The sequence below is a fragment of the Ptychodera flava genome, chromosome 19 (assembly GCF_041260155.1).
Source record: "Ptychodera flava strain L36383 chromosome 19, AS_Pfla_20210202, whole genome shotgun sequence".
Lineage (NCBI taxonomy): Eukaryota > Metazoa > Hemichordata > Enteropneusta > Ptychoderidae > Ptychodera > Ptychodera flava.
Genome location: NC_091946.1, coordinates 2,920,749 through 2,946,053, shown reverse-complemented (window position 1 = coordinate 2,946,053; position 25,305 = coordinate 2,920,749). Strand labels below are relative to the sequence as shown.

The 25,305-nt window shown below is 38.2% G+C and overlaps 1 protein-coding gene across 1 annotated transcript in view; it reads right to left on the bottom strand.

Annotated features, from left to right (window-relative positions):
• LOC139118391 (collagen alpha-5(IV) chain-like) overlaps positions 1–25,305 on the bottom strand; it is a 51,607-nt gene that overhangs the window by 18,234 nt on the left and 8,068 nt on the right. Inside the window, exons 2-25 of the mRNA XM_070681689.1 lie at positions 24,975–25,028; positions 24,110–24,199; positions 23,586–23,630; positions 23,039–23,146; positions 21,948–22,025; positions 21,573–21,641; positions 21,034–21,111; positions 20,533–20,622; positions 20,245–20,271; positions 19,661–19,714; positions 19,019–19,081; positions 17,954–18,052; positions 17,725–17,778; positions 16,846–16,954; positions 16,255–16,359; positions 15,394–15,570; positions 14,224–14,352; positions 13,077–13,255; positions 9,559–9,714; positions 9,202–9,316; positions 8,510–8,617; positions 7,698–7,909; positions 6,605–6,761; positions 5,406–5,522 (exon numbers count right to left, since the gene is read on the bottom strand). Of these exons, the coding sequence (XP_070537790.1) occupies positions 5,406–5,522; positions 6,605–6,761; positions 7,698–7,909; positions 8,510–8,617; positions 9,202–9,316; positions 9,559–9,714; positions 13,077–13,255; positions 14,224–14,352; positions 15,394–15,570; positions 16,255–16,359; positions 16,846–16,954; positions 17,725–17,778; positions 17,954–18,052; positions 19,019–19,081; positions 19,661–19,714; positions 20,245–20,271; positions 20,533–20,622; positions 21,034–21,111; positions 21,573–21,641; positions 21,948–22,025; positions 23,039–23,146; positions 23,586–23,630; positions 24,110–24,199; positions 24,975–25,028 (2,473 nt within the window). The remainder of the gene's footprint in view (positions 1–5,405; positions 5,523–6,604; positions 6,762–7,697; positions 7,910–8,509; positions 8,618–9,201; positions 9,317–9,558; positions 9,715–13,076; positions 13,256–14,223; positions 14,353–15,393; positions 15,571–16,254; positions 16,360–16,845; positions 16,955–17,724; positions 17,779–17,953; positions 18,053–19,018; positions 19,082–19,660; positions 19,715–20,244; positions 20,272–20,532; positions 20,623–21,033; positions 21,112–21,572; positions 21,642–21,947; positions 22,026–23,038; positions 23,147–23,585; positions 23,631–24,109; positions 24,200–24,974; positions 25,029–25,305) is intronic.

The window sequence follows — 25,305 nt, the reverse complement described above, 5'->3', positions numbered from 1 at the left end:
GACGGGTAGGAATGTCAGCGCCGGTTGGTGGACTGATTGCCGTAGGTCCATTATAATAACAGGTGGCTGCATATATTAACACCCCTGCGTCCAATCATGTCCAGGGCTTTGTTTCCCTGTGGCTTTAAAAGGGTGGGACCTGCTAGTCTGTCGACACTGTTCCAGACATGAGCTTGACGGACAGCAAAAGTTTCTGAAGGCGAGCAGACGACTGAAGCTCAAAGATGCAGAGTCTCCGGGCGGTAGTGGTAGCGATCGTTGTGATGTGCCTAGTAAACGTTCGAAGAAGTCGGGCAAGAAACGCGCCCGTAAGGCGAAGCTATCTCCGGCTGGAAAGCCCAGTGGTAAGCGTAAACGTAAGACTGATCGTTCTACCGATGATGATGGTGGGTCACCGGTTGCCAGTGGTTCTCACCCGGCTGCTCCGGGAGAGACTACTTCACCTGCAGAGACATCTGCTGCTCTTGTGGGAGATACTTCACCTGCACAGACTACGTCTGCTGCTGCTAGTGAGACAGTTAGTAACGAGACGGCTGATGCCATTGGTTCTTCCCCGGCTGCTCCGGGAGAGACACCACCTGTTGAGTGCACCATGAGCCCTCATCCTGCGTCAGGAGAGGTTCCTGTGCCCAGTGCGAAAGAGCTTGAGTCCTCGTCATCAGCAGAGGCTGCCCAGCCCACTCTGCCATAGTTTCGTGTGCTGCGATGTCCCCGCCGAAAAAGATAGTGCGGAGGGTTCGTTATCAGGATAGCCCACCTGATTTTGAGCCAGATATGATCCTTGATGCCGCTACGGGCGAGTTCAGGCCCAGACGCCCAGACGATGGTGATATCACCGCTGAGTCCGACTCGGAGGTTGACGAGGATGCGGCAGAGGACGATGACTTTTATGACAGGCAGTATGTAGGTGAGGCAAGCTCTGACGACGATGATGACGTTGCTGCTGTGTTGGCGGAGGATGACACCCCTCCTGTCTGGCGTATGTCGGAAACTACCGATGCTAATATATTTGAGGAGATCGATTTTGACCATGAGAGAGGACCGACTTTCACCTTGCCCAGCCACTCCCGTGAGATCGATTACTTTTTTAAGTTTATTCCAGCTACACTGATCAGATTGGCAAAGGACGAGACTAATAAATACGCCAAGTTCCACCAGCGATATATCGCTAAAAAGATCGATAAATACTGGCGTAACGCTGACTACCGAGAGGTGCAGGCGTTCATTGGCGTCTTAGTCTGTATGGGTATCGACCGTAAATCATCAGTGGAGGATTATTGGTCTAGCGATCCATTTCTGAGAAACCAGGGTATTTCTACTGTGATTACCCGCAGTCGCTTTCAGCAGCTTATGCGATATTTTCATCTGGCAGACCCAGAGAACGATCCACGTCGTGATCCTGATGAGGCACGCCGCCGACGTCGGTGTCAGGAGGATCCCCTTTATAAAATCAATCCATGGATGGAGCCATAGTTGACAGGTGCGTAAATAATTATAAGATGGTAGAGAGATCTCCATCGACGAGGGCATGGTGCGATTCAAGGGCCGTTCTAAATTTAAGCAGAGATTACCGCATAAGCCTGACCGAGACGGTTTTAAGATATGGCAGCTATGCGACTCCACCACTGCATACATCGCCAACTTTGCACCGTACCTAGGTGTGAAATTTCGGGATCGGACTGATGGGAGACGGCAGGAGCGAGGTGTGGTGAAAAGAATTACGATGGAGCTGGTCCAGCCATTTTGTGGATATAATCACAGCCTATTTTGTGATAGCCTGTTTAGCACGGTCGTTACTGCTAGAGAGCTGATGGAGACCGGGATCTACATGGTCGGGAGTTTTAACCGCCGTAATCGTCGCACCATGCCCCCTCAATTAATTCCGCCGGGTAAGAGGAAGCGCCTTCCTCTGTCTGTTGGGGATATGAAAGCCACGACCAGAACGGACTCTCGTCTTAACATCACTGCTTATCAGGATAGTAACGCTCAGGTGCTGATCTTGAATACGGTCTATCCACCCTTGGAGTGCGTGCCAGTGGGGGAGGGAGACGAGCAGCGACAAGTGCCTCTGTCGCTGTATAATTATCGCCGGTACATGGGAGGTGTCGACCGAGCCAACCAGAAGCGCAAGTACTTTCACACTGGGCGCAAGAATCACAGATGGTGGACATATCTGGCATGTTACCTGATTGATGTTGCCTGGTAAATGCATATATATGCTTCAAGCATGTACACCCTGATAGTAAGCTGACCCATAAGATGTTTCATCTGCGTGTCGGGAAACAACTCATTGGCGGTTATTGTGGGCGATCGCAGCCCAGTGTGAGAGAGGTCGAGGCCACCGTTTCTCTTGCCTCGTACATAATCCACAAAATCAGCCGATGCACGTTGTCAGCCGTTTGGAGGGGCGGCAGAAATGCTGTAAAGTATGCAGCAGAGAGGGTAAGACCACTGCGAGCGGACGACTGTCTGAGACGTCCAAAGGATGTAGTCTGTGCGGGGTTCATCTTCACGAGGGCGAGTGTTTTGCGGCTTTTCATCATCGCATGATGCTACGAGGTAAGAGGAGCGTTGGCGTGCAGACCTCTACTCACACAGCCCCGACGACACCCATCAGCAAGAGAACCCGACGTAAATAACGGACAGGGGATAGCTTCGCCTACAGGGCTTGACTGTATTCTTAACACGGACCATGATCACATTTTGAGCACGGTTGTGCCGTTTGTTTTATGCTTTACGATCCCGCTGATTGTAAATTGAAACACGGATTATTTTGTACAATCCCCCGATTGTAATCTTTGTAACACGGACCATGCACTCGGACGTCGAGACAGACTCTGAGATTTATTATTCGGCATAATGTAAATTATTCCCGAATAAAATTATATCTATGGATCGCATATTTTCGTTTGTTTTGTTTGTTTAGACGGATTATTTTGTACAATTCCCCCGATTATTATTTTTGTAACACGGATCTGCCACCCCCCTTTTTAATTTTTGAAACACGGACCATGCACTCGGACGTCGAGACAGACTCCGAGATTTATTGTTCGGATAATGTAAATTATTCCCGAATAAAATACTATCTATGGATCGCATATTTTCGTTTCTTTTTTTTACCCCCACTTTCGTTTTTGGCAGATCCGTAAGGACGCTATAGTAATGGATGAACGTGCGTTGTATCACGTGGGAGGGCACAGCCCAACGGAGGCTGTGCTCGTGCGACGTAGACGTTGTACCGACCATCTGTCGTTTGGGTTAGTGCATGGTGCAGTTGCACTGTCCAGAGCTAAGGTGGTACAAAACTGCACCTTAGAAACAACTGCCAACTAACCTGTTAGGAAACGGTAACACTAACGAGCTAAGTGTTCACTGAACTGGCCAAACTACGTACACGCCTTCCTTCAATGGCGGAACTATGTCGTTGACACTACGTCAAAGTGGACTGCACTGTGCGACTCTTCCAAGTCGTTCAAAGTACGTGGCCAAGTGACACAACCCAGGGGAAACAGGACAGGTTTGAGGGTGCTGCCGCACCCATAGCACTAACCCCTGGGTCTTCTACTAACCCACGAGCGAGGTGATGTTTCCCCGGTGTGGCCGTGCGTGCCGGCGAACGAGCTTTACTTCCGCGAAAGTAAGCTAGAAAAGGGCATAAAAGTGCACGTCCCCCGGGGCAAACAACGCCCGTGACCTCGTCATTTTCTGGACACAACCTCATCAGCGGTTGCCCCTCTATACGGGCATGCAAAAATTTTTGAAGTCTAACACGTATATGGTCGGTAATCGTACCCCGAAAATGCGGTATTTTCCCGCCAAATGCCTGGCAGGAAAGCGTGCAGGAGAGCCTATCTTCTGTAGACACGGAAAAGGGGGCCGGTTTTGACCGACTTGGCAGGATAACGGACAGGGGCGCTCGGCAGGAAAAGGGTTAAAGCTGTCTGACCAGCGGTTTTGAAAAAACAAGCGACTCAACAGTTGACAGAGCTCTGCTGTGTTATGTAGAGAATAACTTTTTGTGACACATGTATTGATGAAGAAGGTGGATATCTTTGATAGCTCATTTCAAGATGGCCTGACCAAAAATGGCAAAATTAGCTGCAAAAATACAAAATTGAAGATTTCATCATAATTTCAATATATTACATTAAGATAAAGCCTAGGAACCTGTATACCAAATATCAAAGCTATCAGATGAGTAACTTTTGACAAACAAATATTTTGACCAAAAATGGCAAAAATTGACCCAAAATACAAAAATTGAAGATTTCATCAAATTTCAATACATCACACTAAGACAACCCCTAGGAACCTGTATACCAAATATCAAAGGCATCAGACAAGTAGTTTTGAAAAACACATTTTTTGACCAAAAATGGCAAAAATTACACCAAATATACAAAACTGCAGATTTCATCATATATTCAATATATCATATTGAGTTTATCTGTAGGAACCTGTATATCAAAGCTGTCAGACTAGCGGTTTTGATAATATAAGTTTTGACCAAAAATGACAAAAAAATTCCTTAAAAATACAGATTTGCATATTTCATCACAATTTAAAGAAATCTAAGTTGGGTTATCCTACCCTAGGGACCTGTATACCAAATTACAAGGCTGTCTGAACAGCAGTTATGAAGAAGAAGATTTTTTACCAAAAACGCTTTTTTTTGCGCTAATTTGCATATTTTCAACAATATCAAAAAATTTAAAAAATGGTTTCTCAAAATCATATTTTTCATCTACACAGTAAATATCAAATCAATAAGTACTGTGGTTCCTAATATATATAAGTGGACGACGCCTCACAAACAGACATACATACATACAGACTGGCAACTGATGCCAGACGAATACCCATCCCAATAGCTTCTATAGACTATAGTAGCTAATAATGTGTGTATCTGACATTAGTACATTATTATAGCTTGTCTTGTTGGGAAGGTATTTGCCCTTTGAATGTGACTGTTAGTAATTTAAAGTTCATTTGGCAACTTGAGTTACAATGATTGTGCCAATTATTTGGTCAGATTCTGACAAACAATGTATCAAGTAAATATTTCAAGATTAGAATGAAGTGTAAAAGATGAATAAAGAATGTATGAATGTACTGTTTATGGAATAACAGTAAGCACTGCGATCAGATAGGCACCATTACTTATGCAGAACTAACAGATTCAAGAACCAATGTAGATTGCACCAAACTTACTAGCTACATGCAGCATACTATATGTAGCATTGTTAGTAAACAGTTAGATGCTGGATGAAATTTTACTGGTTCTGTAAGTGCTGGAAGTCTAAAATTTGCAAGCCTTTTACACTAACTTGAAACACTGACCTGTGATTTCTATTCTTTTTTTATCTAAATGATGCATCTAGCAAAATTATTCAATGAAATATTACCTAGTGGTCCAGGAGGACCTTGTTGGCCTGGTAACCCATCTCTACCTCGTGGTCCTGTATCACCATCTTCTCCTGGCAGACCTGTTTGTCCTGGAAATCCATCTACACCAATTTCACCTTTTGTAGAGCAAAATTATTTAAATCAATTACTAGAGGAGAATTTTTCAGTGGAATTTGTAAATATCATACACACCAACATAACACTGGTTTTCATATGGTGGAACATCTAAGAAACTCATGATTTTCAGTTTCTAATAAACTTGCCTGAGCATGAGGAAGTTTGTTGATTTTGCTGTAGTTTTTTGTCCCCTTTCTTTCTTTCTCAGAATTGAGAGAGTCTGCCTCTGGGGAAAATCACGCTGAATGGCATGAAATTGCCCACAATGCACTGCAAGAGTTGATTGAGGGCACTTAGAGCCACGGCATCATACTTTCAACATACCTCAGAGGTCTGATGAAATTTGGTGCATTGAATTTGATGTATAGCCTATTATACAATAATTCATTCAATATGAAAATGAGTTTACAATCTGTAAGCCACATTCATCAAACTTTAAGCTAAGGGAGATTATTAAATAGTTGGAGTGCCTGAACAGTGTGACATCAACATTTGGTTTTTTGATATAGTCCGTTGTACGAATTCATTAATTATGCAAATAGTCGTTAATTATCTAGATCACAGCCACCATAATCTAAATGGATCTCGATCATCCCATGTGATAATGCTATGCACTAAATTGCATGACATTCTGATAAACTGTTTTTAGGTTATGACTGAAACAAAACCTGTCAATCAACAGACACAGACACAAACACATACTAACAGACATTGTTGGGCTATTGGACATCATTTGGGGCTCTGGTACATGATGTCAAAAAAATGATACTATCCCCGACAGAAAAGAGAATGTACATTGCAGTTAATGAGTTGCAGATTTGACCATCCTATGGGCTAGCAAAGTGTAGTTTATAAGCGTATGACTTGCTGTTACATGCAGGTCTGACTATCACATACTCCATGGTATAGAGATGCCCACACAAGTCATCTGTGAACAAGGTGCTCATAATCTGCACACTGACGTCCCCTCTGGAAGTTAACATTTGCAAAATTGCAAATCTAACTAGTTCACATTGATCTACCGGAGATTTTAACATTTGACTGATTGATGATGTATCTAATTGGTCAAAAATGGACAAACCTTTCTCTCCTGGTGTTCCATCAAGACCATTTCTGCCTTTCTGTCCTGGAAGACCTTGATTACCACGATCTCCCTCTCGTCCTGGACTTCCAGGACGACCAGGAAAACCACGATCTCCAGGCTCTCCTTTCATTCCAGTCATATCAGCAGGCTCTCCCTGGATTTACCATGTTAAATAGGATTAAATGACTCTTTAAATTCTGTGTTATTTTTCCCAGTGGGTAAGGAAAAATACACAGAAGTGAATGCACAAATAGTTTTTCCACAACTCTTTCATGAAACAGATGCTCACACTCTAGGGGCCATACGCTCAAAGTCACTTATATTCAAGAACATTTTCAGCAATTTTGAAAGGCTCTTGACATCATAAATACCATTTTCTAGGCATCATTTTTCTATATTACTTGACATACAATTTTTACAACATCATGACAGATCATTCAGCCATCTCTGAAAATCAACCATGTGTGGTCAATCAGTTATCAGAATTTTCCAGGACTCAATTTCATTTTCGAGGAATTTTCAAGGATTATCCAGCAGGCTGTAGAATTGGAGAACCTTCAAGGACTTTCCAGGTGCATACAGACCCTATCACAGTGTGCAGTTCAAGAATATTAACCAGCTCAATAATCAGGCACATATCCATACAGACATACTGCTTTCATGTAATGAATACAAGTGACCACTGATATGATGATATCACACCTAGGTGTCAATTGAAATGATCCTCAGATTCAGCCAAGGGAATTTCATGCACACTTTAACTGTAGGCTAAAAGGTGTTGTCAATGCAATTGTCAGTGAAATGATGACAATAGCTAATCAAAGTTTACAGCAATATTGTATGAAGTAGGCTTTTTGTTCAGTTTTGTTTTTGCTCTTTAAAACGCTTGTTTGTGATCATCTTCATGCAAAAAATTGAATCAGGTTGAAGGATATGACATCCACGCTGACCTATCTAAAAGTTGTTCAAATTCATAGCACAAAGTCACTGGGTTGCACCAATGTATGGTGCACTGCAATACAATTACATACTATGTGATCACATGTCATTGCATATATCATGAGTTAGAAATGTCTACTTTGTTACTGACCTTTTGACCAGTTTGACCCCTAACACCAGGTGGACCTGGTCGACCATCAAGACCAGCTTCTCCTTTCAGACCAAGTTCACCAGGGATACCTGGGAAACCCTTTGCACCAGGGGGTCCAGGTGGTCCAAAGCCAGGGGGTCCACTATCACCTCTCTCGCCAGGTGGTCCAGGACGACCATCTGGACCTGATGGTCCTGTGGGACCAGGTGGACCTATCAAATGAGAAAAAACATAGCGTCAATGACACTTGGCCTGCATTTGGTTCAATGTGGCAGGCAAGAGTGAGTATATTTAACTACGTTTACCCCGGGAAACATGCATGTCAAGTTTCAAAGCAATTGAGTGAGCGATTTCAGAGAAAATAATTTTTTGACCAAAAATGGGAAAAATTTCCCCCAAAATACAAATATGACAATTTCACCACAATTTGAACAAATCTTACAGAAACCAACTCTAGGATCATGTATACAAAGTTTCAAAGCAATGGGACAAGCAGTTTCAGAGAAGATTTTTTCACCAAAAAACAGGAAAAATTGCCCCAAAAATACAAATATGAAAATTTCATCACGATTTTAACAAATCTAACAGAGGCATATGGTCTATTTCAATACCATAACATTAGGGTAAGTTTAAATGACGATTTGGTTGCAATATGTTTGAGTGATGACTCAGACATTTTGACTAAATATCACACTCTAAAAACATTGTGGTAGGAATAATAACAACTTGCAAAATACCCTGAATTCCATGTCTCATCTATAAGCAGCAAAGTTCAATGGACTAAGATCATGGAATTCATCTATCAGACTTACCTACAGATCCCATTGGACCCCTGTCACCTTCAGGACCTTCTGGACCGGGTGGGCCTGGTGGTCCCCTCACACCAGGACCGTCGACAATAATGGGTTCTCCCTTCTCTCCTGTAAAATTAATTATAGCTTACATTTAGCAACAGACATTTTCACACCTTGTAAATTCTTCAGTGCAAAAGTCCTATACAAATGTCACATGTAAGAAATAAATGAACTGTTTTGTAATGGTTTTTTAATTCAATTATACTGGTAAACTACAAACAGAAATTGAAAAATTGTTTGTCTGGATGGTATGTATTAAAGGTACAGCTCAAAATTGTTGGATTTGATGCATATGTGATTAGGCATGAAGCACAGCTGATGAAATATTAGTTATTACATCATACCAGTATATTGATGGTGTAAATACTGCAATCTGATTGGTCGAGACATGAAAACAACCATGCTATGTTCGTAATAAAGCACTGTTGGAACACGCATTAGCTCCCAGCAAGAGAAAAATTTCCTTTTTGTCCAGAATGTCAATTTCAAATTATGATATAATAGCATATACCACTTGACTGTGACCAGTTAACTCCATTTATGCACTCGCTATCACTTCTGCACATATGGCATGAACTGATCAAAATCTCATGATATACTATCCCTGGGTGTGATTTATTGCATAAACAACGTACATATTTGGCTGTTACCTTTAAGACCTGGTTTGCCTGGAACACCAAATGGTCCTTGATCACCTTTTTGACCAGGAGATCCTACAGGGCCTTCCAAAGAATCTCCCTTCTCACCAGGGGGACCAGGTTCTCCCTAAGTTATTGCGTTACCATAGAAAAATGTTAGCAGATACAATAGTGTGAACATATGAATTTTCATGACGCTATGTTTGAAATACAAAATTTTTGTTAAAAGTTTGATTAGTTGAAATCTGATTTATATAACATACTATAATTTTCTTGTATCTATTACATTGACCTATTATATTTCTTTTTCTAATGGTTCAGTTTCCATGAAAATTTTATAATTGGAATAAAATGTGTGTAGGTACTTACAACAACAACATTTGGTGCTGGCAAACCAGGTGGTCCTTGTAAACCAGGTTCACCAACTTCTCCCTTGCCTCCTTTCGGACCTTCCCTGTTACCTCTTGGACCAGGATCACCTTTATCACCCTTGACGCCAGGAGGACCTTCTGGTCCATCTTTTCCCTAAAGGATAACATACATGTATGTACAATTGACAACATTACACATACAATGAGTTTAACTATAGACAAATACATAAATTATCACACTTCCAAAAGACATGTCAATTATACTCATATTTGTCTTTGAAATTATTCTGGAACATAGTACACATAGACTTGATCAACCTTGCCAGTATTTTCAACAATATCCATCACTGCAGTTGTTTTCAGCTGAAACCAACAAAGTCTTCAAAATCAAAGGAAAACTTTCATGGCCCCCATGTTATATGGCTGCGATGATGAAAGAAGAACACAGCGTACTCAACAAGAGTGTTTCTGGAACTTAACACGTTCATAGCACCTAACATCAAAAATAGCGTCAATGACACTGTAGCTCCCATCCTGGACTATTTAGTGTTTCTTCTCTGGTCAGATATTTGAACATGTGTGAAAGGGATAAAGTGCGTGAAGTGAAAATACTTAAATGAAATGTACTGGAGACAGTGAAATATGTTTAATGTAATTATTCAGAATATAAAATGGAAAAAATACAGAATTAGATATATTGAATACTGTGATAATGACATAGTCCCCACTTGTAATAGGAGTATTAGTCTTGATGGGGCAGGAAAATGTGGTCATTAAGAAGTATCACTGGAGTGTATATGTTGAGATCTATGGGCACATAGGTCTATGTCGTTGTTCCCAATTTGAAACACATGAGGCATGTCTAAGTTATGGTTCTAAATCGGGAAAAAAGATCAGACCTCTAGCAGTATTGGCCAGCCAAGAAATACATATGCGCATTATAAATGAGGTACAAGATGTGACATCTTAAGGTCTAATATCCTATCAAAATTGGAGGGTATAGAACTTGTGGTTACTGAAATATGCATATATATGTATAATCAAGGTCAAAGGTCATCGAGGTCACATGACATTTTGAAAAAAAAAATGTATTGCTAATTAATCCCTATATGCCAAAAAATCAGATCTCTAGCTCTATTCGCTTGCCCAGAATTAGATGTGTACATAATTAATGAGGTAAAGCGTGTGTTGTCATAAGGTCTCCCATCCTACTAAATACAAAGGACATAGCACTTGTGGTTACTTATTTATTGACATAAACATATATTTTAGGTAAAAGGTCATCGAGGTCACATGACATTTGGTCAAAAAATTTCTCTCCTATAGTTATCCCTATATACCAAAAATCAGACATCCAGCTCTATTGGCTCGCTCAGAATTAGATATGCGCATAATTATTGAGGTACAGTATGTGGCGTCATAAGGTGTCCCATCATACCAAACATGAAGGGTGTAGCACTTGTGGTTACCGAGTTATGGAAAAATATGTATATTTGAGGTCAAAGGTCACAGAGGTCACGTGACATTTTGTCAAAAAAATTGTTTTGCTAAGTTATCCCTATATACCAAAAATCAGACCTCTAGCTCTATTGGCTCGCTCAAAATTAGATATGCACATAATTAATGAGGTACAATATGTGGCGTCATAAGGTGTCCAATCATACCATACATGAAGGCTGTAGCACTTGTGGTTACTGAGTTATGGACAAATATGTATATTTGAGGTCAAAGGTCACCGAGGTCACGTGACATTTTGTCAAAAAAATTGTATTGCTAAGTTATCCCTATATACCAAAAATCAGACCTCTAGCTCTATTGGCTCGCTCAAAATTAGATATGTGCATAATTAATGAGGTACAATATGTGGCGTCATAAGCTGTCCCATCATACCATATATGAAGGGTGGTAGCACTTGTGGTTACTGAGTTATGGACAAATATGTATATTTGAGATCAAAGGTCATCAAGGTCACATGACATTTTGTCAAAATATCCGAGATATATGCGTGAACGGATGGACTCACGGAGTGGACGAACAGACGGACATGACCCAATCTATAAGCTCACTGGACTTCATCCGTGGGGACTAAAAATTGTGTCACTGCATCCTTTTTGCAATATGAATACGATGAGAAACTAAATTTTTATTTTTCGTGGCCTTATACATGGGAGTCTATGGAGATCTGCCTTATACATGGGAGTCTATGGACGTGTAACTAAAAATATGCAAATTTCACCACGATTTGCCCAAATTTGGGAAAGGTCACTCCTATGCACTTCCATACCAAGTTTCAAATCAATCGGACTTGTGGTTTCAGAGCAGGAGATTTTTTGACCAAAAATGGGAGAAAATTACAAAAAATTCATGAAAATAGCAAGTCCAAGATACTGACCCAAGATGAGCACAATCATTTCATGTCAGCCCAAAGTACTTACATGCTAATTTTTCATGTAATCTGCTCAGTGGTTATTGAGTTTTTTCAATTTGACTGTTTTTACATTTTTTCACTTAATTTGCATATTTTTGGCAATGACAACTTCATTTGAACAAAATCTCATCTACAGCCCATCATCTATGTACACACCAAATATCAAGATGAAATGTACAGCGGTTTTGGAGTTTTTGATGTTGACGGACAGACATACAGACATACAGACATACAGACATACAGACACACAGACATACATACATACAGACATTTCCCTAGCCTATAAGAATAGCTTCCATTGCCATATATACATATGGCTATGGGAGCTAAAAATGGATAACAGAAATGGGTATTTCTTGATTCTTACTCAAAATAAGAAATTATATGTGCAAACATTTTCATCAGAGGAAACTGTAAATCAACTCTGAAAGTGTACTAAGGACTTAAATTTTGTGAAAAATATGACGTTTTGACCAAAAATTGAGAACATTGCCATAAAAATTTAGATATGCAAATTTCATATTAATTTTCATAAGTCAAAATTGAATTACCCTGAAGAACCTATGAATTAGCTTTGAGAGCTATTACACTTAGTCTAGCAGTTTTAAAGACCATGTTTTGACAAAAACAGAAATTTTGCCCAAATATAATACATATCAAGATCTTTAAGATATATCACTCAGTTCTAGATAATCATCCAAACACTCAACATACCCATGTGCTATGATTTTGATGAGCTCAACAAACCTTAATTTGGTCTACAGATGGATGGACTGATGGATGGATGGACAGACAGACAGATAGACTGACATACACACATGCCCTTGTGTGCATCCAAACAAATTGATGCACATCATAGTGAAATTCAGTCATGGGAAATTGAAACTTTTGACCCTAATTTCCAATATTTGAATATGTTTCTATACAATTTCACTAAATAATATCCGTTTTCTGTTGCTTTCAATGGAAATGAGGTCCTTGAGCAAAACAAGAAACTCAATAAATTGATATCTTTGTATACTTAAAACCTTTGAAAAGACAGTTTTCATATTACTGTAGTTTCTGATATGGCATCAAATATTGCTTACAGGTGGACCGTCGCGTCCTGGAGGTCCAATGTAACCAGGAGTGCCCTTTCCACCAACTGGGCCAGCAACACCTGTTGGACCTGGTCTTCCTGGAGTACCACCTTGACCGGGTGGGCCAGGATCTCCTTTGTCTCCTGGTGGTCCAGTCAAACATGGGCCACATGGCTCCCCTTTCAAACCTGGAACAGAGTTACAAAACTTGATACAGTCACCTGCAATCTAAATATGCCCATATATGGTCAAAGGGGCGTTCCTTTGTATTCAAAATGCCCATGTGGGGGCGCTGTTTTTAAAAAGCGGCCACCCGCTTAAAATCTGTGATTGGTTAGATTTTCTCTTTCCATGGTAACTGTGGCAAAATTGGAACAGGTGACAGTATACCTTTAAACCACAACTCTTACAGTGTCATTCTAGTAAATGTCTGAAGATTCAATGTCAAACTAAAGTATACACTGTCCGACAAACTATCTCTATCAACCTACTATCTCTTGTATCATAATACTATTTGTACAGGCTTTCCTGTGATGTTAATATTTGTACAGCCATCATAACATTAATGAAAGCACAGACTTTGATCACTATTGCATAAACATTATGCCATTTCATTCAACTGATTCTTTTCAATGTTTTCCTCTTAAATCTCTATCAGCATTTTTTTCAGCTTTCTGGTTTGTTGATGTCATCATATTCTTTCTTTGTTGTCTCTGTAATTTCACAATACACTGTCTATTATGCCTTGTAAAGTGACAATATTTACCATGGATTATATAAAACAGCCCCTTTTGCATATGGGCTACAGAACCAGAAATGTAAGCAAACTTCATTCATTCATTTTTCTACCTCTCTTTGCAAAATGACCATAATCATACAATTTGTAAAGTATTTACACCAATTCAGATCCAGTCTATCTTTTCTTTTAATCAAAGATTACTTGGTCTCATACTTCACATCTCTACTAATACTTTGAAACAGACAATTCATTGAAATTAAAGTAGGGTTTATATTCCAATTGAAATTTAAAGAAATAGAATACATTTAACAAACACAATGATGGTTACTGCATTACTGATCTATTTGGCATGGAATAAGACATGTATCCCGAGTACAGGTGTACAGTACATAGTAGAACAGACCAAAGATTTGTTACCTGATTGACCCGGCACACCTGGGCCACCAGGTGGACCAGAATCACCAGGCTCTCCAACTGCACCACGTAGACCAGGTGGACCTGGTGGTCCCATGTCTCCCATGCCTGATCCTGGTTCACCTTTTGGACCTATAAAAAGTGTGAGATCAGTAAAATACTTGATTATTATCACATTGTGCTTTCCAGTAGACACTACATGATAATATAAATATGCCACGTTCCACTTCTTTACCATTCTTCACAGATTTTAACATGATAACAAGGTTTACTTTGACAATACTACTTTAGCCAGGTACAAATATCAATGTTGTAAAGTGTCAATGTTTCACACAGTCACTTTAGCCAGGTACAGATATCAATGTTGTAAAGTGTCAATGTTTCACGCAGTCACTTTTCCAGTTACAAATATCAATGTTGTAAAGTGTCAATGTTTCACACAGTCACTTTAGCCAGGTAACAGATATCAATGTTGTAAAGTGTCAATGTTTCACGCAGTCACTTTAGCCAGGTACAAATATCAATGTTGTAAAGTGTCAATGTTTCACACAGTCACTTTAGCCAGGTACAAATATCAATGTTGTAAAGTGTCAATGTTTCACAACAGTCACTTAGCCAGGTACAAATATCAATGTTGTAAAGTGTCAATGTTTCACACAGTCACTTTAGCCAGGTACAAATATCAATGTTGTAAAGTGTCAATGTTTCACACAGTCACTTTAGCCAGGTACAGATATCAATGTTGTAAAGTGTCAATGTTTCACGCAGTCACTTTTCCAGTTCATGAAAACAATGCAGTAGTATATTTATATTAACAGCAAATTCAAAAGAATGTGAACAGCACAGACAGTTAATACCCAGTCATGCCTCATTCCAGTGAGTAGAGAAGCTAGGTCACATATTCACTAGTTACATATCTGTCAAATTGTATTTAGTATGTTTTTTTGTGAAATTTTACTGTTTGCAGTGTCATGTATGCATACATTTTTTCAAGTCACTAGTTAAACTGTGCTCAAGCTACACTGAACATGAACACTGGCAGCATGTATTGATAGAGTTATTGGAACCAAGAACAATGCACAACTACAAACAGGTGCTGACATACATGTTTACCGAAAACATGACGAAATATTTTTGAAATTGGCACATTTCTCTTGAGTGAAGGATACATACCTGGTCGACCTGCATCTCCCGGCAGTCCTGGAAGTCCCGGCAGTCCTGGGCCGCCCGGTACACCATCCATACCAGGTGGACCTACTTGGGATATTCCGGGCATACCTTTCTCTCCCGGTGGACCTTGTCTTCCTGGTTCACCAGGATTGCCTGTCACACCAGGAATGCCAGGCAGACCTAAAGATAAAACAAGCAGATCATTGTAGGCAAATAAAGCATAACAGAAATAACAGTATTCAGAAACACTGATAAATGACATGGATTATCACGAGAACAGAAATTTGTGAGATATTTGCGAGAAATGGACACTTTCTATCAGTATTGCGAGAAGTTAGAGAGAATACATACTTTCTCGCGATCAAGCTGCGAGAACTGTGCTTTCTCGCTCTGCATCTGCGAAAACTTGTGAAATTTTTGTGAAATGCTTAAACAGAAGAATACAGTTTCTCGCAGATGCAGAGCGAGAAAACAAATTTCTCGCTGATTGATTGCGAGAATTCAGTTTCTCGCAGATGCTGAGTGAGAAAAACAGTTCTCGCCAGCTGATTGCGAGAAAATTAAATTCTCGCTGATTGCGAGAAAATTAAATTCTCGCTAAGTTATTGCGAGAAAGTATGTATTCTCGCTTACTTCTCGCAAAAAAATGAGAGGGGAAGTGTCCATTTCTCGCAAATTTCTGTACTAGTGATATATCAGTCACATAGCCAGATGGCTGTTAAATGAACCTGATGACAGAGTCCTTCTTTTTCACATCCCAACATAATGCACTTTTTCATCAGCAACAATAGAAAATGATTGGATTAAATATTGCCTGTATCTTAAGACGTTATTGCTGTACAGATGTCAACTTCTGTTCCTTACCTGGCTCGCCTGGTTCACCTGGCTGTCCAGTTCCTGGGGGGCCGACTGGACCAACTGGACCCGGTTCACCAGGAGGTCCAGGGAAACCTTCTCGTCCGGAAAGACCTGGGAGAGAACAATATATCAAGTTAACAGGAGTATTTTATTTTTTACATCTAAAACCCTATCTTTGACTTCAGTTTTCTTAAGGTGGTTGGAATGGCTAGGGCAACAGTTAAAATTTGAGAAAATAATGACATTTACCAGGTAAAGCATAACTGCATGACAGATTGTCCTTCTCATCTGTGATGTTTACAAGGCAGATAAAATGGTGCTTCCCAATTATATGTGCATTGAAATAACTTTATGAGATTATATTTACCATGATATTTAGACTAAAAAGTTTGCACAGCCTGAAAAAAACAGGATGTATGGATGACACTTGAGAAAGACTGTTTTGCTGCAAGACCTAGTACCAGATACGATACAGCCAGTGGCACAGCGGTAGTGGACTGTACAGTAGATATGACACACAAGGATCAAAACATCTTTGTATGAGACCATATTGTGGGACCTTAATGAGTATGAGTTTATTAACATGATCCACCTTACCTTGGAAACCTTTCATTCCTGTTTCACCAGGTGCACCTGAAGGACCATCTCTACCTTGTGGACCTGGTGGTCCTGGTTCTCCTCTGCCGTCTCCATTGGCTGGTTCACCCTATACAACCAGTAAGATCAATGGTTAGTTCTCTCCAGTATTTATCTTAACTATTTACGTCTGACAATGTAATAGTGGACTTTTGTGGAATGTGAGATGGTTGCAATGATGTTTTCTGCAGCACAAGAGGTCATACTGATTTTGTTGGTGTGACTGCATCACACATTTTGCAGCAGTGAAGTTGTAATAATAAAAATCATGATCAAAAAGCCATGTGAGTTTTTTGCATATGGTGACAAAGTCACTTGTTATCTTCCCATTATGCAAGTTACTATGATGTCATCTTAATGAATAGTCAATTTAAGAACTGGATACATAATCTCCTAATAATTCACAGCAATGCAAATGCTGTAAGATGACAAAGTCTGTGAATTTTGCAACAACTCAAATATATTGAAATCAGAAAACAGTCATGAAATCATGTCATGTTGAATAGATATGGAATAAATATCAAAGATATCATACAAAAAATATCTGATGCAACATTTTTTCATGAGACTAGTTTTTTAAGCTAGAGGAAACAATATCCTTCCCAGCAAAATTTCAAAAACTTTGTCGAGTTTGGCAGAAAGTAATGATCAGTGGATACACTGAACACTTTGTATCAACTGCCCTCGCCATCTGTAAAATAAGGTGATAGCAACTCATGACGAAAAAGGATGTTTAATGTCCCTCAATTCCCTGTAAACAGGTCCATTACTAACCACTGATACAATTTGAGTTTGGGCAAAGCCATGGTGGTGAAAGGGTTAATGAACGTTATTACTAACCGGTGGTCCTTGAAGTCCCTGTCTACCCTGTGGACCTCTGTCACCTTTTTCTCCCTGTTGTGTAGAAAAACATGTACACAATGAATAAATTTGACCAATATATAATCTCATCAATGTGACTCAATTCATTGAATTCAAAGGAAAATTTAATGCAAAAGAAAAATTCAGTGATAAAAAAAACATGCATCATACATATCTCAACTTAGGAAGGACTATAATCATAACTGACCGAAATTCCTGGTTGTCCTTGTAATCCCGGAAGACCTGGAGTTCCCTTGTCTCCCTTCTCACCAAATGGTCCTGGAGATCCATCTTTACCACGTTTACCCTGAAATACAGATAACATTAAGAATCAGCTGTACACTGAAATTCAAAAATCTGTAAACACTTTTTTTACTTTGTTACAATGTCACTAGAATAAGTCTAAAGTCAATCTTATTGGTATCTATTTTGTGTCACAGCAATCACATGAGTCAGCAGAATATTACAAGGCTTTCAAAACCATTTAGTGGTGTCAAATCACATATAATTTAAATGTATAAGTTAGCCCGTCCATCGCTATTGCCCTGTAAAAAGTCCACAATCCCAAATCCCCACTGGTAACAGAAGGTTTGGGCAATGGTGGTGAAAGGGTTAAGATAATGATGCTGATGCTATGTGCTGTTCCATAGGTGATATTTGCCATTGAAAGTCTATCACAAGGTGATTTTCAGGACAAGGTGTCAGCAAGATTTGAATGTTCTACACATTAACTAAACCATGATTACTTGGAAAAGGATGGTTTGGAAACTGATTAGAGTCTTTTGTGCAATGCTCCTTCTGCTAAATATTCAAAGGAAAAGAGTGATAACAAGCAAATCCAGTGAATAAATGTTTATAGATGTAGCCACTAAGCTGCACATTTTCCTGAACACCGAGCAGATAAAACAAGTATAACTGTGAACTTATTAAGTCTTTGTTTGTGTTTGCCCTGTATAAAAGAATAACAACATAAATAAAGAATTCAAATGGGAAACTAGCATCCATTCATACAAATGTCAATCATGTGAAAGTTTTCATATGTGTCATATCATGCTTTCACCTGGTCATATCACAGTTATTGGAAACTGTTTGACAGTATCAGAATCTTCCATACCAAGACTGAACCAGAAAACAGGAATTGAACTCATATTTGCTAAATATCTTTTGTAACATAGATTTGCTAGCACCATAAAAACATCTCTTACATCAGTTTCAAAATCTGTAAACTAGTCATTAATTGTTATAGAGGGAGACATATTTATAAGAATCTTACCTTTTTGCCTTCTGGGCCTTGTTCTCCCTTTGCTCCTTTCTCACCTGGTACTCCATCAAAACCCTACCAAAATCAGTTCCAAATTTCATCAACATCATGGTATTTTGCAAAGCAGTTGTAAAGTATAACATTATGAAACAAGTGATAGTAAGTCATATTAAAATTCTGCTCTGACAGAATTTCGAACGAAAATAGTTTCATTGCAGTTAGAACACTGTACATACATCTCCAAAATGCTGAACATAAACTCCTCAGTGGAAAAACAATTAACAATCATTTTTATAGGAGACTAATAAAAGCCAATGCTGTATCAGAGCAGCCATAGTTTGTGAAGCAATGAAATATTGCTGATTCATTCTGCTGTGAGATTGTTTATTAACTGCACTAAATACTATGACTGTTACACTCATGCATTTACAAAAACTGAATACAAATAGACAGAAGGGCAAACTAATTGAATTGTTACATTTAAAGGGCAAACTAATTGAATGTTACATGAATTTCATCACTGTTTGCATGACACTGAACGAGAGCATTGCTAGGTATCCAGAACATGGATGTGAAACCACTGTGGATAAATGCAGAAGGAAGTACTAGTAGATGCAAGCTGTTGGACAATGATCTGTCGTAAACAACACTTACTGGAGGTCCCGGACGTCCTGGTGGTCCCTTCATGCCGAGGTCACCTCTATCGCCCTGTGACATGAAAAAAATAAAGATGTAATAATTGTACAAACTTTGTGCAAGTACAATAGCACAATAGGTAATGTGTATCATGCATGCAGCCAGATATGCAGTACCATCTGACAGGATAATAAGAGAATTTGTTGCCGTTTGTTTCTTGTCTTTATCTGTCAGTTGTTCACATTTCAATAACATATGGGGAAACTTACTGTTATAGCTCAATAGAACTATGCCAAAATTGGTATTGGGAAATTAAGTACTACAAGACAGTTGAGTTACATTCCTTTGTATAGATATCTACATCAAGTAAATGAACATAGGTTATTATTTATTTGCTGTTATCACAGCATTGTTTTTCACTGCCAATATATTATTACTACTGATTTTGATTATCTAACAATCCATTCAGACTACTCAAAAAATATTTCTTTGAATAAATAATTATTGTGATAATATTAATATTATATGACCTATTCAACAGTAAACAAATAGATACAATTATAAATAAAAATCTGCTTTATTGAAGGGTTAAGTACGCTTACCTTTTCGCCATCATCACCTGGTGCACCCTGGTAAAATAAAACAAAAATATATGAAGAAAATTTTCTGACATACATAACTTCAATATTTTCAGTGATTTGCTAGCATCATATACATGTACTATACTTTCATGTGTAAAATGAATTCCAACATGTTGGAAATAGAATTAATAAACTTTGCATGCACTGTGCACACTTATGAAGGATGTGAAGACTTGGTAGAACAGGTTAGAGATAATCAGATTCTAAGATAAGACTGAGTCACTAGACATGGGGAACATAGTAACTTGCCTTTACAAGTGGTGGACCCGGTGTTGGACCTTCTGCTGGAATACCTGTTGGTCGAATAACTCCTGGTGGACCAGGCAAGCCTCTTTCACCCTTGAGGAAAGAAATGAAAATCCTAGAAATTACTGGCAGAAAGCATTTGAAGATAATATCATGTGATAAAAGTATGATTTATTAACTGTGAAATGTTATTTGTGAATGAACAAAAGATAGAATAAACCAACAAAACACCTTGGTTCATATAATTTTAATTGATAGCCAGCATACCAGACAGTCTTGAAAAATTACGTTAAAAAGATTTACATGAAAGTAATTTTAATTCATATTGTAATTACACTGTAACACTCTTTTGATATCATGGATATCTACACCTGGCTGTAAAAATACTACAGCTAGTTTTTGGGAAAAAAATTGTACTGAGTACAAATGCAGGTTTATCAACAAGACACTACAAACAATGGAATCTAAATGCTTGGAAGCATGGTATTTTATGATATTACTTACTTTTTCTCCTGGTGGACCTTGGAAACCAAGACCCATTTCTCCCTTAGAGCCTGGAGGTCCTGGAAAACCACGGTCTCCCTGAAATGTGGACAGAGAACTTCTTTGATGTAAGGGGGTAGATGTACAGAATAGAGTATCCAACAATGACTCACGCAATACTTTGACATAAAACCAGAACTATTCATGAACATACTATTGTGATGGGTGTGTCACAGAATATCATATTAAATATTTTCTAAGACTGGATCACATTATGTGAGTTTGCAGTGAAAAATAATCATGCTTTAGCCATCTGTGAGCAACAATTCATGCATACACAGCCAAGAAAATTGCTATAACTTTGTTGTATAGATCAGGGTGACCACCAGAATAATGTTTCAATGAAACAGTGAGTGGTTAAATGTAATAAAAACTTTATGTGGAAAATTTATAATACTGTGTATCTCCATGTTAATACAATACTGTCAATATTTATGCTACAAAAGTAGAAATATTGACAACTTTAAAGGTCTATTGGCAAATCAATTGACAAAACTAACCTTAGTCCCTGGCTCTCCTTGTTCTCCAGGTGGTCCTGAACCGCCACTACCTCCATCTCCAGGTTCACCCTAGACACAAACATAATGTTATTTCTTCTAAAGTAATACTTAAAACTTCAAAACAGAACAATAATTTCCTTCTCAATTTACCAGTTCATCTGTCTACCCTAAAGAGCCTCAACAAAAGTCTGCTTTTATACAATACAAATACATAAAATCATCTGATATCTCTTTAGAAATTTCTTACAATCTTAATGATTCAATTTCTCTAACAGTATTTTTTCTACTGTAGCCAAGTCAGAATGACATAGGCCTGTAGACTGATTTACAGTAGTTTACAAAGATATAGAATGCTTGTTTTAGTTTGATATTTACCTTTTGACCAGGACGACCCGCTGGACCCTGAGGACCTGCTTGTCCACCACCTGGGGCACCAGCTGGACCTCTGTCTCCCTGTATGAAGGCAATCCGCAAAATGATCATTGTCATATCTTATACTTCATTGTAATTAGGCTGTCTTTTCTTTCCTTAATTGATCATCAAGCATTAGAAGTAAAATATTACTGGGTAGATTAGAAAGTCCATAATTGGCTGGATATAGTGGAATAAATTACATTACTACAAAAATTAGTGATACATTCCAACATGGTACAAGACAATATATTCAAAATTCCTAAATGTCATTTTGTATGTTAACCAATAATATACACTTGTGGAACATATTTTGTGAAATCACTGAACTGCAAAAGAGAATTCATTTTCTTATTCACTTCTGCAGAGAGAAATCTTATAGTTAGGTATCAAAAATCACACCATTTGATGAGTATATTTCACATCAAATTACACAATATTGCTACAGATATCAACACAATGTTGCCACAGGTACAATGTTGCTACAGTTATCAATACAATGTTGCTACAGATATAAACACAATGTTGCCACAGATATCAACACAATGTTGCTACAGGTATCAACACAATGTTGCTACAGGTATCAACACAATGTTGCTACAGGTATCAACACAATGTTGCCACAGATATCAACACAATGTTGCTACAGTATCAACACAATGTTGCCACAGGTATCAACACAATGTTGCTACAGGTATCAACACAATGTTGCTACACATATCAATACAATGTTGCTACAGGTATCAACATAATGTTGCTACTGGTACCAACACAATGTTACCAAAGGTATCAACATAATGTTGCCACAGGTATCAACACAATGTTGCCACAGGTATCAACACAATGTTGCCACAGGTATCAACACAATGTTGCTACAGTTATCAAACAATGTTGCTACAGGTATCAAACAAATGTTGCTACAGATATCAATACAATGTTGCTACACATATCAATACAATGTTGCTACAGGTTTTAAGACTAATGTTGCTACAGGTATCAACATAATGTTGCTGCAGGTATCATTGAGAAGATAATTAATAAGATAATAAGCTCACCTTTGTTCCGTTGCAACCTGGCATACCCGCTTCACCGGAAGGTCCTTCAAGTCCAGGCATTCCGGGAATACCAGGTACACCTGGAAATCCCGGTGGTCCCATTCTTCCCTACAAGACAATCACAAGACAAACAATCATGGCATATATTCCCTATCTGTCCTATGGATTAAATGTTATCACAACATATTATGTGTTCTAAGTGTAGTCATATGTACATGCATTGATGTTTTGAAACTGAGTAACAGTAAATGACTTCAAGTCATGTACAGTATTCACTTAATTACAAGATCAAACGGTCAAAAGCTAAAACCATGAGAGAAAAATTAAGAACCGAAGTATCCTAACACTTATATTTGTGTTTACACAACTTAGTAAAAGAAAATATCTTTTTTGACAGCAATTCTGTACATCCTTCATTGGATAAGAAATTGTCATCAATGTTAAAATCAAATGCACTTCTCTTTCTGGTTGCTTCATAATGGATACAGTTATATTTTGGCAAAACAACAGCTTCTTTTGAGCATTTAAATTTACCCTTTTTCCTTACCCTCAATCCTTTTGGTCCAAAAGCACCAGGTTCTCCTTTCTGACCCTATTTAGGAAAATAAAGACAATTTTATTAAAAATATACCATGTTTCACTTCAGTAGCTTGTAGAATGAGGCTCTTGTGTAATAGAAAAATTTATAAACTATTAGGTGTTATTCATAGATTTGTATCTATGCCAATGCATACCAAAACACAATGGAAAACTCCAATCATATCTGAAATGCATTCCTTTATACAGTGGAGTACTCTACGTCAATACTAACAAATGAAATGTGTGAACGAAATGGGTATCCTCATTTTGATGTTACACAGATTTCATTTTGATGTTACACAAATTTCATATTCGGTACTGTCAAATGAAGTGACAAAATATTGGCAATAAAAGTTCGATAATGATAGAAAACTTGCTTATTGCATACTAATAGAGAAAATCCTCCCATATAATCATTTCATTGTTTTCAGTCAACACAATTCCAGTTGTTGTTTATGTAAGGTGACAAATAATTGTTGTGATATGGCTTACTTCTTCACCCCTTGGTCCCTGAGGACCTTCAGGTCCTGTAAATCCTGGAAGACCAGGTGGACCTTGAATGCCTGGTAGTCCTCCAGCACCCTGTAAAGCACAACACACAATATGATCTCATTAATGGTTAAGTACCAAAATTGCTAGCCATTGAATGGCCAATTATCTGAAAATTATCTGATTCTATATAGTATGCAGTCATTCTCACAAACAAAAGTAATAAGAACATCACAAGGAATACATTTGTCAAATGAGAATGCTTTCATATTAAGCATTATGGAATTTTCAACAAAAATGCAAAAAATTGTATATCATATAGAATCACGGTTTGAATTTAATTTGAAACTCTTGGAACCTATGCATCAAAATCTGAGAACTTTAACAAGTTGCTTTAGAGAAGACGTTTTCACCGTAAATGATTAAGTAAGCTAAAAACTTTATTAATGCAAATTTATTATTATTATTGGAACAAACGTATGGAGTTCATTCCTTGGACAAACCTATGGAAGGTCATTCCTTGGAACTAACACAACCAATTTGAAAAATATCAAATGCTGTATCTGTTTTATTAATTCATCCTAAAAACTTGCGAAATGCTTTTCTTACGTTTCCTACTGAAATCGAAGTCCAAGAAATCCGCCTTCCCATCCAGCAAATCAGTATCTTATGAAATTAATGGAACCTACTTACAACAAAAGCTGCTGTATTATTTTATGATATCTTTGCCATACACTGCTTTCCAACATTGACATATTTCTGCACTACATTCAAAGATAATATAGGACTATAACTTTAAATGATATAGATGGTGGAAGACTATGGATTACATTGAAGATTACTATACAGCATTCTGTAATGAACTTACCCGGTCTCCTTTTGTTGCATTACAATAACATCTAGGTGTGCATCCTGTACAAGCCTACAATTGAAATAAAAAAAATTGAATAGAAATTAATTAAAGTGATTCTGAACCTTCTTCGTTTGTCTGCAAATATCATTCACACATTGCGAATATCTTTCACACATTGCAAATATCTTTCACACATTGCAAATATCTTTCACACATTTCAAATATCATTCACACATGTCCTTCACACATTGCAAATATCTTTCACACATTTCAAATATCATTTACACATTGCAAATATCTTTCACACATTGCAAATATCTTTCACACATTTCAAATATCTTTCACA